Source organism: Gastrolobium bilobum, unplaced genomic scaffold, assembly GCF_033153095.1.
Source record: "Gastrolobium bilobum isolate Gb01-03AN ecotype WA unplaced genomic scaffold, APGP_CSIRO_Gbil_v1 utg44380, whole genome shotgun sequence".
Lineage (NCBI taxonomy): Eukaryota > Viridiplantae > Streptophyta > Magnoliopsida > Fabales > Fabaceae > Gastrolobium > Gastrolobium bilobum.
Window position 1 is genome coordinate 6003 of NW_026895315.1, and position 13945 is coordinate 19947.

Here is a 13945-nt window from a genome sequence, read left to right on the forward strand (position 1 = left end):
GGATATTTTTTGCCTAAATTGAAAATAAAAGATGATGACATAAATGTTTGTTAATTTGTTTAGTCATATTAGTCACTTAATTTTAATCTTTAGTAATTTTAATTACCAAAAAAAAAGTCTTTAGTAATTTTTTATATTATTATCTGATTATATTATTATTTTAGTACTATGACAATAAGTAAATCCCCTTGGTGACATTCTAGTCATGAATGAATAAGAATACAAAATAATACAATACAAGCTAGATATTATGAATATCACCAGTTTACAAAGAATATATATGTACTTTTTGTAGCAACACTTGAATATACAAACAAGACACATGGTAGCCTTTTTAGGAGGTAAAGGGCATCATTGTCCAAATGGTAAAAAAAAACCAAAACAATGTAAGAACATTTGACCACACAAGGATGATCATGGAAGACAAGCCTAATGATTAACAGATTGATTGAGATTGAACAGATAACAATTTTTTGAGCATAATAAGCAGATAAATAACTTGCCAATTAATGCTCAGAACAACAACTGTAATAACCCCACCTACACACAATGTGTAGTAGAACAAAAGCTCCCTAAGAATGTCCAAATAACCCAGTTGTTGATAGTGGAGCCATCCTTGCAATAACAAGTTGTCCCACATAACACTATCCATATCTGGTTTCCTGGCTTCTTGTCAATCAAAATTATAGCAAATTTGATATCTCCTTGAAATTAAAAATATGTGGAACAAGAGAATGTGGAATCACAGAAAGAATATCTTCCCACAATCTGGGAGGGTAGTGAAACATTTCATTTCCATGTTATATTATGATCCTGACATGTAAGTGTATCTTGTTTGAGCTCCAATCGTTAGTTCAACAGCTTTTGCTGCAACACATATTGAAAAAACAGATCAGACACTCAAAGTAGTTGACCAACACAGATTGATGACATGAAATTAAAGCAGAAAAAGAACAATGAAGGAAATAAATGAGTATCAAGCATACCAGTAAGAAATCCTATGACAGGAACTGGTTCCAAAACTTTCTCTGTGCTTTCAAGTCTGTTCCTGAAATATTAAAGAGAGATTTTTATTATCAGTGTTTTCTCCAATTTAGAGGAAGCATATTGCTAAAAGAGAGAGAGAGCAGAAGAAGAAGCAAAGTGAGAGAACAAGTAAATCATTGCTACCTAGTATATTTGCTGAAGAAAGGATCTCTCATTAGGTATAGTACAAATAACAGCTTCCGTCTTTTAACCTGAAGCAAAACTATTTCAGTACCAACTCTTTTAATGGATTTAACATTAATGACAAATAAGACAGTTCTAAATGCAGTTTTATTGACCAAGACTCATGTAGAAGACCATAAAGCCCGGTGCAGATTATATCTTTACATGGTATAGCTCTAAGGAAACTCAAACCTCATCCTTTTCTGGGGCAGAAAGATGAAACATTTGCTCCTTCCCATCAGCCACTGATGTTGTAACTAGTGATAGAATACTCATCCCTACGCAGTCAATAGCCAGTGAAAGGAACCAAGGTGTCCATGACCGAATACCAAACTTTCGAATAAATAAAACATAAATAAGTGGCCTAGTAATAAATAGAACTTCTCCAATCAAAAACATTGCCCCACGAAGACCCTTCCTGGACAATATGCTGAAGAGTGTTGGCCTCTCTACCACTGAAAATGTAAGTAAGCAGAGGGCAAGCAAGTATTAGTTGAATTTCCCATTACAATCAATTATACTGCTGCTAAAAATATACTTAAAACATATTGCCTGGAGGCTCCATAATTGCTTGTTGGTGTTGAACCCGACGCAACCACAATGGTTCTGACACAATCCTTGCATTTTCTCCAAATTTACTTAAAGCAGACAGTGCTCTTCCTTCCATATTCCATGGATTTGAACCATGATTGTTTTTTATGTAACTAGAGCCATAATTCTCACCAGGCTTTAAGCCTATTTGATGTGGTGAAGTCAAACTATTTGAATCTGTCTCATCATTACAAGTCTCCCCTCCAGATAGCAGCAACTTATATCCACTCTTTCGAAACAAAGATAACCGAACCAGTACCCTGAGTTAGAGTTACTCAAGATAACAAGACACATGGATCAATGGCTATGGAGATAACTACAAGCTGAGGATAGTAGGAAGGAACAAATGCTAAATTACATTATGTTGCTTACTTTGTTGCTTCGGTAACAGCAAGGAAATTCCATTTCTTATCATCACCACAGTAATGTTGTGCCACAACTTCAACTAATGTTTCCAAATCCTTCAATGCAGATAAGCACAATGAATAAGGAAATGAATAAGGCTCAACAGAGCCTGTAACATCTTGAGCAGGGGCTGTATCAATTATATGTTCATTGATAGCTGTGATAATCCCCAGAATGGTTGTTACTGCATAAAATCATACGGTGTTTTTAAAGTAAGTTTCCACTTTCAACGTTTCAGCTACATATAATACGAGAAAAAAAAAAAAAAAGACAACTGTTCCATTAGAAAGAAAATGTGAGTAACCAGAAGGAATGTCAAGTGATTTTGAAACATTGCAACACTTGAAATCTAGGAAGGTGCAATGTCTTCCTGGCAAACTTATTTCTAGTTAGCATTTTAAAGATTAACATGAACATATGATAGGAGATAGAAGCTTCTACTCTGTGCCAGTTCAGTCACAATTTTTTTTTCTACTTTGAAAATTTTTCGTCCAATTTTGTCACCATAAGAACATACAAGCTTGAAGTGAGAGAAAGTATAGTGTAATTTAGAAACAAACTCAAAAAGAAGTAGCCAAAAGTTACCAAAATTTCACAAAACCTGCTTCTGGTCCAATCTCTGAGTCAGAGAACCGTTCAGGAAGTAGCCACGTCAAACCCTATTCACATTTTCAATCCTCCAATAAGATAACAATCAAAGCACAATATGTCAACAAATAAAAACTCCTGTTTCAACACGAATCCCTCCATAGACTCATATCATAAGAACCACACAAAAAACAAACACAGCAATATATATTGAAAATAAAAATTCAAAAGCCACCTGCAGATAGAACCTATGCTATTAAGCTACTAAAACGAAATTATAATTATATATTATAGAACCCCACTTCCTCACCCTTTCATAAACCTATTTCTCAATCTGTGAGTATATATAACTAACAGCATAATAAAGCATAAAACTCATATCAAAACTACCCTTGTTTCCAAAATTTCAATTGAAATTATATATATTAAAATTAAGCACAGCACAAATACCACCAAATTAAACAGCTAAAACAACAAAAACCACGACTTGAAAATATATAAAAGAAAAAGAAGAAGAAGAAGAAGATTACATTGGCCAAAGACTCCAAGGAGTGGACAAAGTCTTTGTTCTGCCTGACCAATCTCTTGTAAATCTCCATAGCTTCAGTTGCTTTATAAATTAAAGAAAATTAACAACAGAATCCACTGCTTCTAGCACCAACCAAAACCTCGTACACAATGGTTTGCAGCCGATGTAGGTATATCATGCCAAAAAGGGTAAGTTTTGGGAATATAAAAGAAAATATAAATAAAAGCATGGGTAAAAATAAAATAAAATTCCTATTTAGTAAAAAGGATTATCGATTTCAGTATTCTTATTGCATTGAAGAAATTTTTCGTTCTCCTCGTATGATTCTTACGTGGATATTGTAACAGATAAAATTATCTCTTATAACATTCATGAAAAACATTAATCCCAATAACAAAGTAACCAAATATTGAAACATGAGACTATTCAACTTAGAGCTATCAAAACGGACCATTTCACCCGGGTCACCTTAGTCTGTTTGACCTTAGCTCACGTGGACCAGAGCTAAAAAGCCCACAAGGCCAAAGAGCCCGCATGCTAAACAGTGCAGGCCAAAAATTCACATAACTCAACTAGTTAGGAGCAACTCGCGGGTCAAAAATCACATAATCCAAGGTCTCTGTACAAACAAATAGCATCGTCATTACCCATAACACTAAAGGCCCTACCTGAGGTTATCCAGTACAATGTACCATTGATGTACACATTCTCATTTGGTAATGACCCAAACTTTGTCCAGCAAAATTTAACCTTGTGTCAAAAAATTTTAATTTAGTCTGATCCAAGCTTAATACGAGTCTAACTGTTAGTCTAGCTTGACCTGTTTATAAAAAAACAAATGGCCTGGCCTAGCTCCTTAGCCTGTTAATTTTTAACTTCCAAGCAGAACCATGAATCAACTTTAGAAAATACTCAAATTATATTGCTAAACCAAAAATCATAATTTCAATGTCCAAACAGAATCATGAATCACAACAAAACTTATACAATTTGTATTTAAGTCACTCTCAAAAGAAAAATGCTCAAACTAAATAATATAAATTTCATCAGATCCAACAAACAAATTCATACCATGTAAATTAAAATAACTACGTGAATTCAACGAATACATCATGATGCTTGTAGTAAGTATAATCTCTCCCAAAAACCTTTTAATATATTCATATATACAATCTAACATGCTGAGATGTTGGTTACTCCTACATAAGAAATAAAGTCAAATTTCTATTAAAATATAATCAAATATAATTAAGTTATAAATAATTGCAATTGGTTAAATTTATATCTTTTGTTTGTTTTCAAGGCACACTTATTATATTTTATTTTATTTAAAATAAATAGTATAATATAGGCCGGCTTGTAAGCTTATAGGTCAGGCCTTGTGAAAGTGAGCTTATGGTCTTTTTATTAAACAAGCTTTTTCAAGGCCCAAACCCAATCTATTTTACGAAATATACTAGGTCAGGTCTGGCCTGATGTAGGCCGAGCCGTAGGCCGGCCCGATCCAGTTTCATCCCTACGCCCAGACCCTCCTACGGCATTAATCTATTTTTTATTTTTTTTAAACCCATTGTTTCTGCCAATGAAAAAAGAAAAAAAAGGGAAATGAGCTGGAGACGACTGGGGTAGTAATCCATTTTTATTTTTTATTTTTTTTAAACCCCAATGAATCGTTCTGCGAATGAAAAATGAAAAAAAGAAAAAGAAAATTGAAATGTTCGAATCAAAAGTGTAACGTGGAGCTGGAGACAACAGGGGCAGAGCTACACCAAATCATTCTCTCTCACTACAATTTAATTTCGGATTCAGTTACGAAACATTGACGGTGATTGAGAAATATGAAACCTGCATTTTTTCCTTTCTTAAAGAGCGACGAGGAGGTGATGTTTTAGGGTTTGTTTCCGTTCGTACTACCAGTCATGGTGATTTTTTATGTTATAAAATAAGCAATTTTTATTCACTAACGGTTCTTTGTAAAAGAAAAGAAAAAGAAATTGAAGTGGTGTTTGGTTGGGAGCTTTTCAGCGGATATCTATCTTTAGAAACACCATGTTTGTTTCAACGTTTTTCACCAAAAACCCATCTATTCAATTTGTCTGGATTTACGATAAACATAGATATCCGCACTGTTTAGAAACTCAATTTGAAAGTGGGATTTTTCAGAAAATCGGTTATCTGACTTTTAATGCACTGTTGATTTCATAAAGTTACCTAATCTTCTCAGTAAAGTTTTTCCCTACCAAACAACTTTTTTTACATTTTTTTACCTATCTCACTTTATCTATCTTTTCAAGGCTTTTTCACCCTTTTACCCCTTATTAATTAATTAATAACTATTTTGCCCCTGATTCGAAATTATTTATCAATCTGCCCCTCTTTAGTCGACTACTTTGCATTTTTAATCGACTAAATGGCCAAAACAGACAAAAAATGGCTGCTGGGAGATTTAGTCGACTAAATTTCCCTATTTAGTCGACTAAATCTTCATATTTTACAAAAAAAAATAAAAATAAGTCAGTATGATTTTAATCGATTAAGTAGAGAGATTTAGTCGATTAAATCACCCAACAACCGTTTAGTCGATTAAAAATGTAAGGTAGTCGATTAAAGAGGGGGCAGATTAGTAGATAGTTTCGAATCAAGGGCAAAATGATTATTAATTAATTAATAAGGGGCAAAAGGGTGAAAAAGCCATCTTTTCAATCATTTTTCTATCTATCTCATTTCCTTACTATTCTAAAAGATTTTCCTAAACCAAACACCCAATGGAGAAGTAAAAACCTAGATCTGTAGTATTGAAATCTCTTTCTTCCTTATTCTTCTTGCGTCGTTAATGGATACCAGATATGTGGCGATGTTAACACAAATAACAATAATGGAGTATTGAGATAACCCAGCAAGAAAATCTCTCAATGCCATCAAATACTAGCCGTCTCTGGTTTTGGGGATTTTGTTGTTAGGAAGAGCTACTGTGGGTTGCACAAGAGGCGTTAGTACAGAGAATACATTGTGAGGAAAAAAGGTGGTGTGGGATCTTCTGCATTTGACAAGGTAAATTATTGCAGTCTGTTCTTATCTTTTCTTTGGCTTGCTTTCCACTTGGGCTTTCTATTAGTCATGAAACTTGGTTATTGCAGAAAGAAAAAGAAACAAATAAAAGAAAGATCAAGTTATGTTTTTAAGGTTATTGTAGAAGTGCTTTGTATTATGTTTTTCCATAGATGGAATATGTGTTACATGGTCTCAAATGATTGGCTTTCTATGTATAGAATAAAATCATAGGCTTTATGTTACAAATGCACATAAACAAGACCAAGCCAAATAAGAATGTGGTACTGCTTGCATTAAGTGTTGAGAAAAAACATAAGTATATTATCAACTATGATTCAGATATATATTCAAGAATTTTAATATCGGACCATTTATATTATCATGGCATCCTGGAATTTTCATATAGTATTGGAGAATGCAAATTCTATCCTCCTATAATCAAGTCATACTGCAACTAAACATAGTGCTATTGTACTGGATATTTGCAATATTGAGTATTAGTTGTAATTAAACGGAACAGAGCATGAATGCTCGATAAATACTAGATTTAAATCCTCGTGCTAGTTATCAATGTTACTATGATGTGATGGGAAATAAAGATACAATTTTTTTTTTTTAATATTGCTCTGGGGTTCGGGGTTCACTTAGACAAAAATGAGTTCATCATCACTTGAAGTAATTAGTGTTGTAAGACTATTGACACTTTTAAGGGAGTGGATACTCTTATGTGCAAATTAACATGACCATTTTAAATTAGACATGAGAGGATGTATTTTCCACTTTAATATTTATGTCATGTGATGCAATCATAACCGGTGGATTAATGGTGATAAGAAAGAGAGAGGAAAAAAATATAAGGATATAAATTAACACAATCATTGTCGTTGATTTGATTATTAATGGTTACGATTCTCTCACATGACATAATCATGTTAAATTTTAACTGGGTGATGACAAACAAACATTTGTTTTGTACACATTTTACCTGCTTTGATTTTGAGTTTATTGTGTCATTTAATTTTTAATCATTTTATCTTTCAATTATATATGATATACTCTCTGACTGTCATGCTGGACCTGCTATTGCCTATTGGTTTATATAGTCTCAAAGGAAATTGCCTCATATACACAAGAAATAAATACACTTGGCTTCCCTAACTGGCAGTGGCAAACTTTGTATCCTGAGTCTCTATACACTAAGTCAAGGGAGCACTAACCGTTTAACACAACTAAGTATGCACTCATGAATAAAAGTAATTTTCAAAAGAGTAAGTAGAAAAAATAATTTCTGATCGATGCCTGTAATTTAGTGATATTAATTTTTATGCTAATGTTAAAATTCTCACACAAATAAAATAAAAATAAAAATCTGTTAGTCAAAATTAATTCATGAATTAATAGTATTAAAAACTATTTTATCTTATAAAATGAATATTTCAAAGGTAAATGTAAAGTTGAAAGAAAAATTTAAAAAATAATTTATTACTGATTTAATTACATAATAATATCTTAGTAGTCATTTAGATATTTAGATAATGAGATAATATTCATATAATTAGATTATAATATATATAATATTACATAACTAGATAATATTATATAATTAGAGGATTTGTGAATAATACTTAGGATTTATTTTAATTAGTGAATATTTGTTATAATTTTTTATTTTAATTCATTTGTCTTATCCTAACATTGACATGTGTTGTGTAATTAATTATATGTAGATATTTTACATAATGCCTGGTGTTTAATGAGTAGTTTTTAATTAGTTATGGCATGTGACGATTCATCTGAAAGACGTCTTCATCCCGGTCCTCACAACAATGTGATAACCAATATTTTACTCTCATTTGAGACGAGTTCAGAATTAAGATTTTAAATCCTTTTTAAAGATAATATTGGGTAAGATCAGATACATATCCCTACCTACTCGATTCCTATACGGAAACTAAGCTACCATTATTTACTCTCATTCACACCTTCTCAACTCTCATGTGCCAACTGAGTTACTCTGAGTTGAATATTTTTCATCCACGGCAAGCCCTAACCCAACCAATAAATGGATTGGACTTAGGAAGAGGGCTAAAAAATTAATTAGGCTTTGAACGGGCTGGCCCTAGGGCTGTGGCTTTTTTTTGACAGTTCTATATGGGCCAAAATAAAACGAACTGCAAGTGAGACATATCATGGGCCCAATGAAAGAGTCATTTTCCTTTTTATTCAACTGGAAAGTGAAGACCCAAAGTCGGTTTTCATCTTTGTTCATGAATCCTCCTTTTGCGTGTGGTTTCGGCACTCCGGTGAGTGGTGATGGTATCACAGTTATAACAAACAGCAAAATGAAACCCTCAAACAAAGAGAAACAATGAGCATATCAGACTTTATTCAAAGATAGATATCATCTTCAAATACCACGTCGTTTGAGGTACACCTTCCTCAACTCTCATGCTTTTTACTACCACATTTTCAAATGAACAAGCTATGCAGTTTCGTTTCTATTATATATATATATATATATATATATATATATATATATATATATATATATATGTTTGTATTTTCATAATTAGGTCTTGGAAGCTTGGTTTGGACTCAACTCAAGTTCAAAACCTGCAAAGTATAGAAGAATTTGTATTTTTTATTTTTTCTCGCATAAAAACAGAATAATAGTGGGGAAATTAAAGGTGTGTTTCTTTCTTGTGTAGAAATTGTGGCCTTCATTGAAAAGTATAAATGTGAAATACAGTAGAAATTAAATTATTTCCAAACCTAATAAATCTATGGGAATAAAATGGGATATTACGGCAGACTAAAGAAGAAAGAAAGGATGCAGCTATTGAGATGCACTTTGCTGCTACAAACCATGACAGATAGCGTTTAGTTATTCTGTTTGTTAAGTTTGTTAGGTTTTTGAAGTTTCCCGCTTCTTTTTAGTTAGTTAAGTGTTTGTTATTTTTGGTTACTCTGTTAATAGGGTAATGTATTCATATATATATATAGGACCAATTGTAACTTTTAGAATTATTCAATGAAATCATAAGCAAAGCTCCTTCTGTCTCTGCATTTTCAACATGGTATCAGAGCTCTCATAGAGCTCTGGTACTCAGCTTCTAGATTTTTCTTTCGGTTTTCTTCTTTTCTGCCATGGATCATGCAAATCCTGGTATGGATTTTAATACAAATCCGTCAAATCCTCTATTCCTCCATCCAAGTGAAAATCCATCGTTGATTCTGGTGAATCCGCCATTAACAGGAAATAACTAGCATACCTGGGCTCGTTCAATGACCGTAGCACTTCTGTCCAAAAACAAGGTAGGATTCGTTGATGGAAGCATTATCACTCCTCCACAAAATGATGCAAGTTTTTCTCAGTGGCAACGATGCAATACCATGGTGATAACCTGGATTCATCGTTCTATATCAGAATCCATTTCAAAGTCCATAATCTGGATAGAAAAGGCGCGTGATGTGTGGCTGGATCTACAAGAGCGTTTTTCTCAATCTGATGTGTTTCAAATCTCAGATCTACAGGAAGAGATCTATAAGCTACATCAAGGAGATCGCAGCGTGTCTGAATTCTACACAGAACTGAAGACTATGTGGGATGAGCTTGAGAATTTGAAGCCACTGCCTGCATGTAGTTGTTTTCCTCCCTGCACTTGCGGTGCTTTTAGCAGAATGCGAGCTTACCGTGATAGAGATCACATGATTCGTTTTCTAAAAGGATTAACTGAACAATACGCTGCGGTTCGATCTCAGATTATGTTGATAGATCCATTACCGAATGTTAATCGTGCTTTCTCCATGGTGTCACAACAGGAGAGGCAGTTTGGTGCTGATAATGGAGGAAATACTGGAAATAATTCACAGCCGTTTGTTACATTCAACAATAGCAACAATGCTGTTGGAAATGATACTCGTAGCAATAACAACTTTACTTGAAACGATAGCGTAGAGGTTTCAACAATTTCCATAGTCCAGGAAGAAATGGCAGAGGACGTGGTAGATATGGAGGAAGAGGAAATCGAATTTGTACTCACTGTGGAAGGACGAATCACACTACTGAGACATGCTACCAACTTCATGGATATCCACCTGGATTTCGCACCAGATATCCCCAATCTAGTGCCAACGCTGCTGTCCAGGACAATGTGATGAATAATACTCAATCTGGCATGACTACCAGAAATGAGTTGAATTCTGGCAATTTCTCACAAGAACAATACCAACACCTGGTTTCTCTTCTGCACAATTCTCATAACTCTAATGCAGCAGCAACACAACCTGCACAACCTGCATCCAATGCCAATACTGTTCCTGGTCACGCTGTGAATATTACACAGATTGCAAACACACACACAGATCCCTCAGGTAGTTTCCATACAAAGTGGGTGATAGATACTGGTGCAACTGACCATATATCTCATGAACCTTATTTCTTTTGCTCCCTCCATAAAATTGAACCTATATCTGTTATGCTTCCAAATGCATCACATGTTATATGCCACTTTGCTGGTACTGTTCGATTGTTGCCCAACCTCACCTTAACTGATGTTTTATTTGTACCAGAATTTTATGTGAATTTAGTATCTGTTTCCAAACTGATTCACACCTTTAAGTGCCATCTGACTTTTCGTGATGATTGGTGTCTCATTTCACAGAATCCTTCCCAGGAGATGATTGGTATAGCTAGACAGCAGCAAGGTCTCTATGTGATAATAAATGAGGATGGCATCTTGAAGAATAAGGACCTACCACTTACATCTGTAACCTATTACAGTAATAATGCCTCTACTGTATCAGATTCCAGTCTTGATGAGTCTGTTCTATGGCATAGAAGATTAGGCCACGTGTCGAATCATATTTTGCACACTATGTCATCTCTTTTTCCTTCAGTTTCTTGTACTCAATACATACAACCTTGTGACTCTTTCCATTTAGCTAAACAAAGGAAATTACCATTTACTTCTAGTACCTCTGTCACTAATCATATTTTTGAAATCTTGCATGCTGACATTTGGGGGCCATTTCATATACCATCAATCTATGGTCACAGATATTTTTTAACTTTGGTGGATGATTTCTCACGTTTTACTTGGGTTGTTTTGATGAAGCACAAGGGTGAAACACGTAGCCATATCCATAACTTTCATTCACTAATTGCCAATCAGTTTGGTACCTCTATTAAAATCCTAAGGAGTGATAATGGAAAGGAGTTTTTAATGGCTGATTTCTTTAAATCAAAGGGAATAATCCATCAGACCGTTGCATTGAAACACCCCAACAGAATGCCATTGTGGAACGAAAACATCACCACTTACTTAATGTGGCTCGTGCCTTAATGTTCCAAGCTTCTCTTCCTCTCAATATGTGGTCTTTTGCTGTGAATCATGCTGTTCACCTTATAAATCGTGTGTGTGTACTCCTCTGTTGAACAATTTGATCCCATATGAGAAACTTTATGGCACACCCCCTTCCTTGGTTCATTTACGTGTCTTTGGATGCTTATCTTTTGCCTCTACACACTCATCCCACCGTACCAAATTTTCTCCACGTGCTAGTAAAGGAGTTTTTGTTGGTTATAAAGATGGAACTAAAGGATTTTTGATATATGATTTGGCTTCTCATGCATTCTTGGTTTCACGCAATGTTGCCTTCTATGAGCATATTTTCCCATTCAAACAAATACCTCATTTTGTACCTCCGGTTATACCAACTTTGTCACCTACTCTTCATGATTTTCCTGATTTCTATGATTTGGTTTTCCCACTTACTGATCCATCCAGTGTCCCCATTAATTCCTATACCTCAAATACTTCTTCCAATCCTACTTCCACCACCTCCAATTCCCCAAACACCACACCCGTTGAGTCAGAGACTGTTATTCCTCCCACTCACACTACCCTTTGTCGTTCCTCTCGAACCCGTGGTCCTCCTCGCTACCTCATTAATTATCATCATGGTCTTTCTGTTGTCACACACACTCAATCATCTCCAGGTACTTCACTTTATCCCTTATCTGATGTTATTTCATATACATCATGTTGCTCACCCTATAAATCTTTTTGCCTGAATTCCTCTACTCATATTGAGCCCCGAACTTATTCACAAGCTGTTGGTCATAAGGTTTGGCAGGATGCAATGCAGGTTGAGCTCAATGCTTTAAACCATAATAAGACATGGTCCATTGTTGAGTTACCTCCCAATAAACAATCTATTGGTTGTAAGTGGGTCTATAAGATCAAGTTTCATTCTTGAGCGTTACAAAGCCAAGCTTGTGGCCAAAGGCTTCACGCAGCAAGAAGGGGTTGACTACTTCGACACGTTTTCCCCTGTTGCTAAGCTCAACTCGGTTAGAACCCTTCTCGCCATTGTTGCGGTTAAAGGTTGGCACCTTGCCCAGCTTGATGTGAACAATGCATTCCTCCACGGTGATCTTCATGAGGAGGTCTATATGCAAGTTCCTCCTGGGTTACAAACCTCTCATCCTAACCTTGTCTACAAACTCCACAAATCCTTGTATGGATTGAAACAGGCGAGTCGTCAGTGGTATGCTAAGCTTTCATCAGCTTTGGTGTTGTTGGGTTATACACAAACCAATTCTGATCACTCTATCTTTGTTCGTCACAATCCATCAAGCTTCACAGTGTTGTTGGTTTACGTTGATGATATCGTTCTTTCCGGTGATTGTCTTAAGGAAATTAATAGAGTGAAGTCTTACCTTGACAGTGAGTTCAAGATCAAGGATTTAGGAAGTTTGAGGTATTTCCTAGGCTTGGAGGTTGCTCGTTCCAAGTCAGGTATCATTGTGAATCAAACAAAATACACTCTCGAGCTCCTTTCTGACGCTGGGTTGTTGGCTGCAAAATCTGTTTCTACTCCAATGGATCCCTCGTGCATGTTATCTCGTGCGACTGGCTCCTCTCTCACTGACGCAGCTCCTTATAGACGCCTTGTTGGTCGTTTACTCTATTTGACCACAACGCGTCCTGACATCTCATTTGTCGTTCAGCAACTCTCCCAATTTGTTTCATGCCCCACTGATGTTCATATGGGTGCTGCACTCCGAATTTTAAAGTATTTAAAAGGTAATCCAACCATTGGGTTATTCTTTTCAGCTACTTCTACTCTTCATGTTAGTGGTTTCGTTGATGCAGACTGGGCATGTTGCCCAGATACGCGCAAGTCTATCTCAGGGTATTGTGTGTTCATTGGTTCTTCCTTGGTCGCTTGGAGAGCTAAGAAACAGAACACCATTTCGCGTTCCTCTTCAGAAGCTGAGTACCGAGCTTTAGCAAGTCTCTCATGTGAGTTGCAATGGTTGCAATACCTGTTCATGGATTTGTGTATTCCATGGGCTAAGCCAGCTTTGGTCTTCTGCGATAACCGTTCAACAATCTATCTTGCTCACAATCCCACTTTTCATGAGCGTTCTAAGCATATCGAGATTGATTGCCATGTCACACGTGAGAAGATTTCTTCTGGTTTGCTTCGGCTTCTCCCAGTCAGTTCCGTTTCGCAACTTGCTGATATATTCACCAAACCCTTAGCTGGTCCTCGTTTTAGTTT

General features: G+C 35.4%; 1 protein-coding gene across 1 annotated transcript; it reads right to left on the reverse strand.

Annotated features, from left to right (window-relative positions):
• Positions 1 to 256: 256 nt before the first annotated feature.
• LOC133305281 (peroxisome biogenesis protein 16-like) lies at positions 257 to 3582 on the reverse strand. The gene is made up of 8 exons (XM_061505456.1): positions 3324 to 3582; positions 2807 to 2864; positions 2173 to 2389; positions 1762 to 2060; positions 1402 to 1664; positions 1171 to 1238; positions 987 to 1048; positions 257 to 867 (listed from the first exon to the last, which is right to left on the reverse strand). Exons 1-8 carry the CDS (start codon positions 3390 to 3392, stop codon positions 806 to 808), a joined length of 1098 nt encoding a protein of 365 aa, XP_061361440.1. The 5' UTR covers positions 3393 to 3582; the 3' UTR covers positions 257 to 805.
• Positions 3583 to 13945: the final 10363 nt, after the last annotated feature.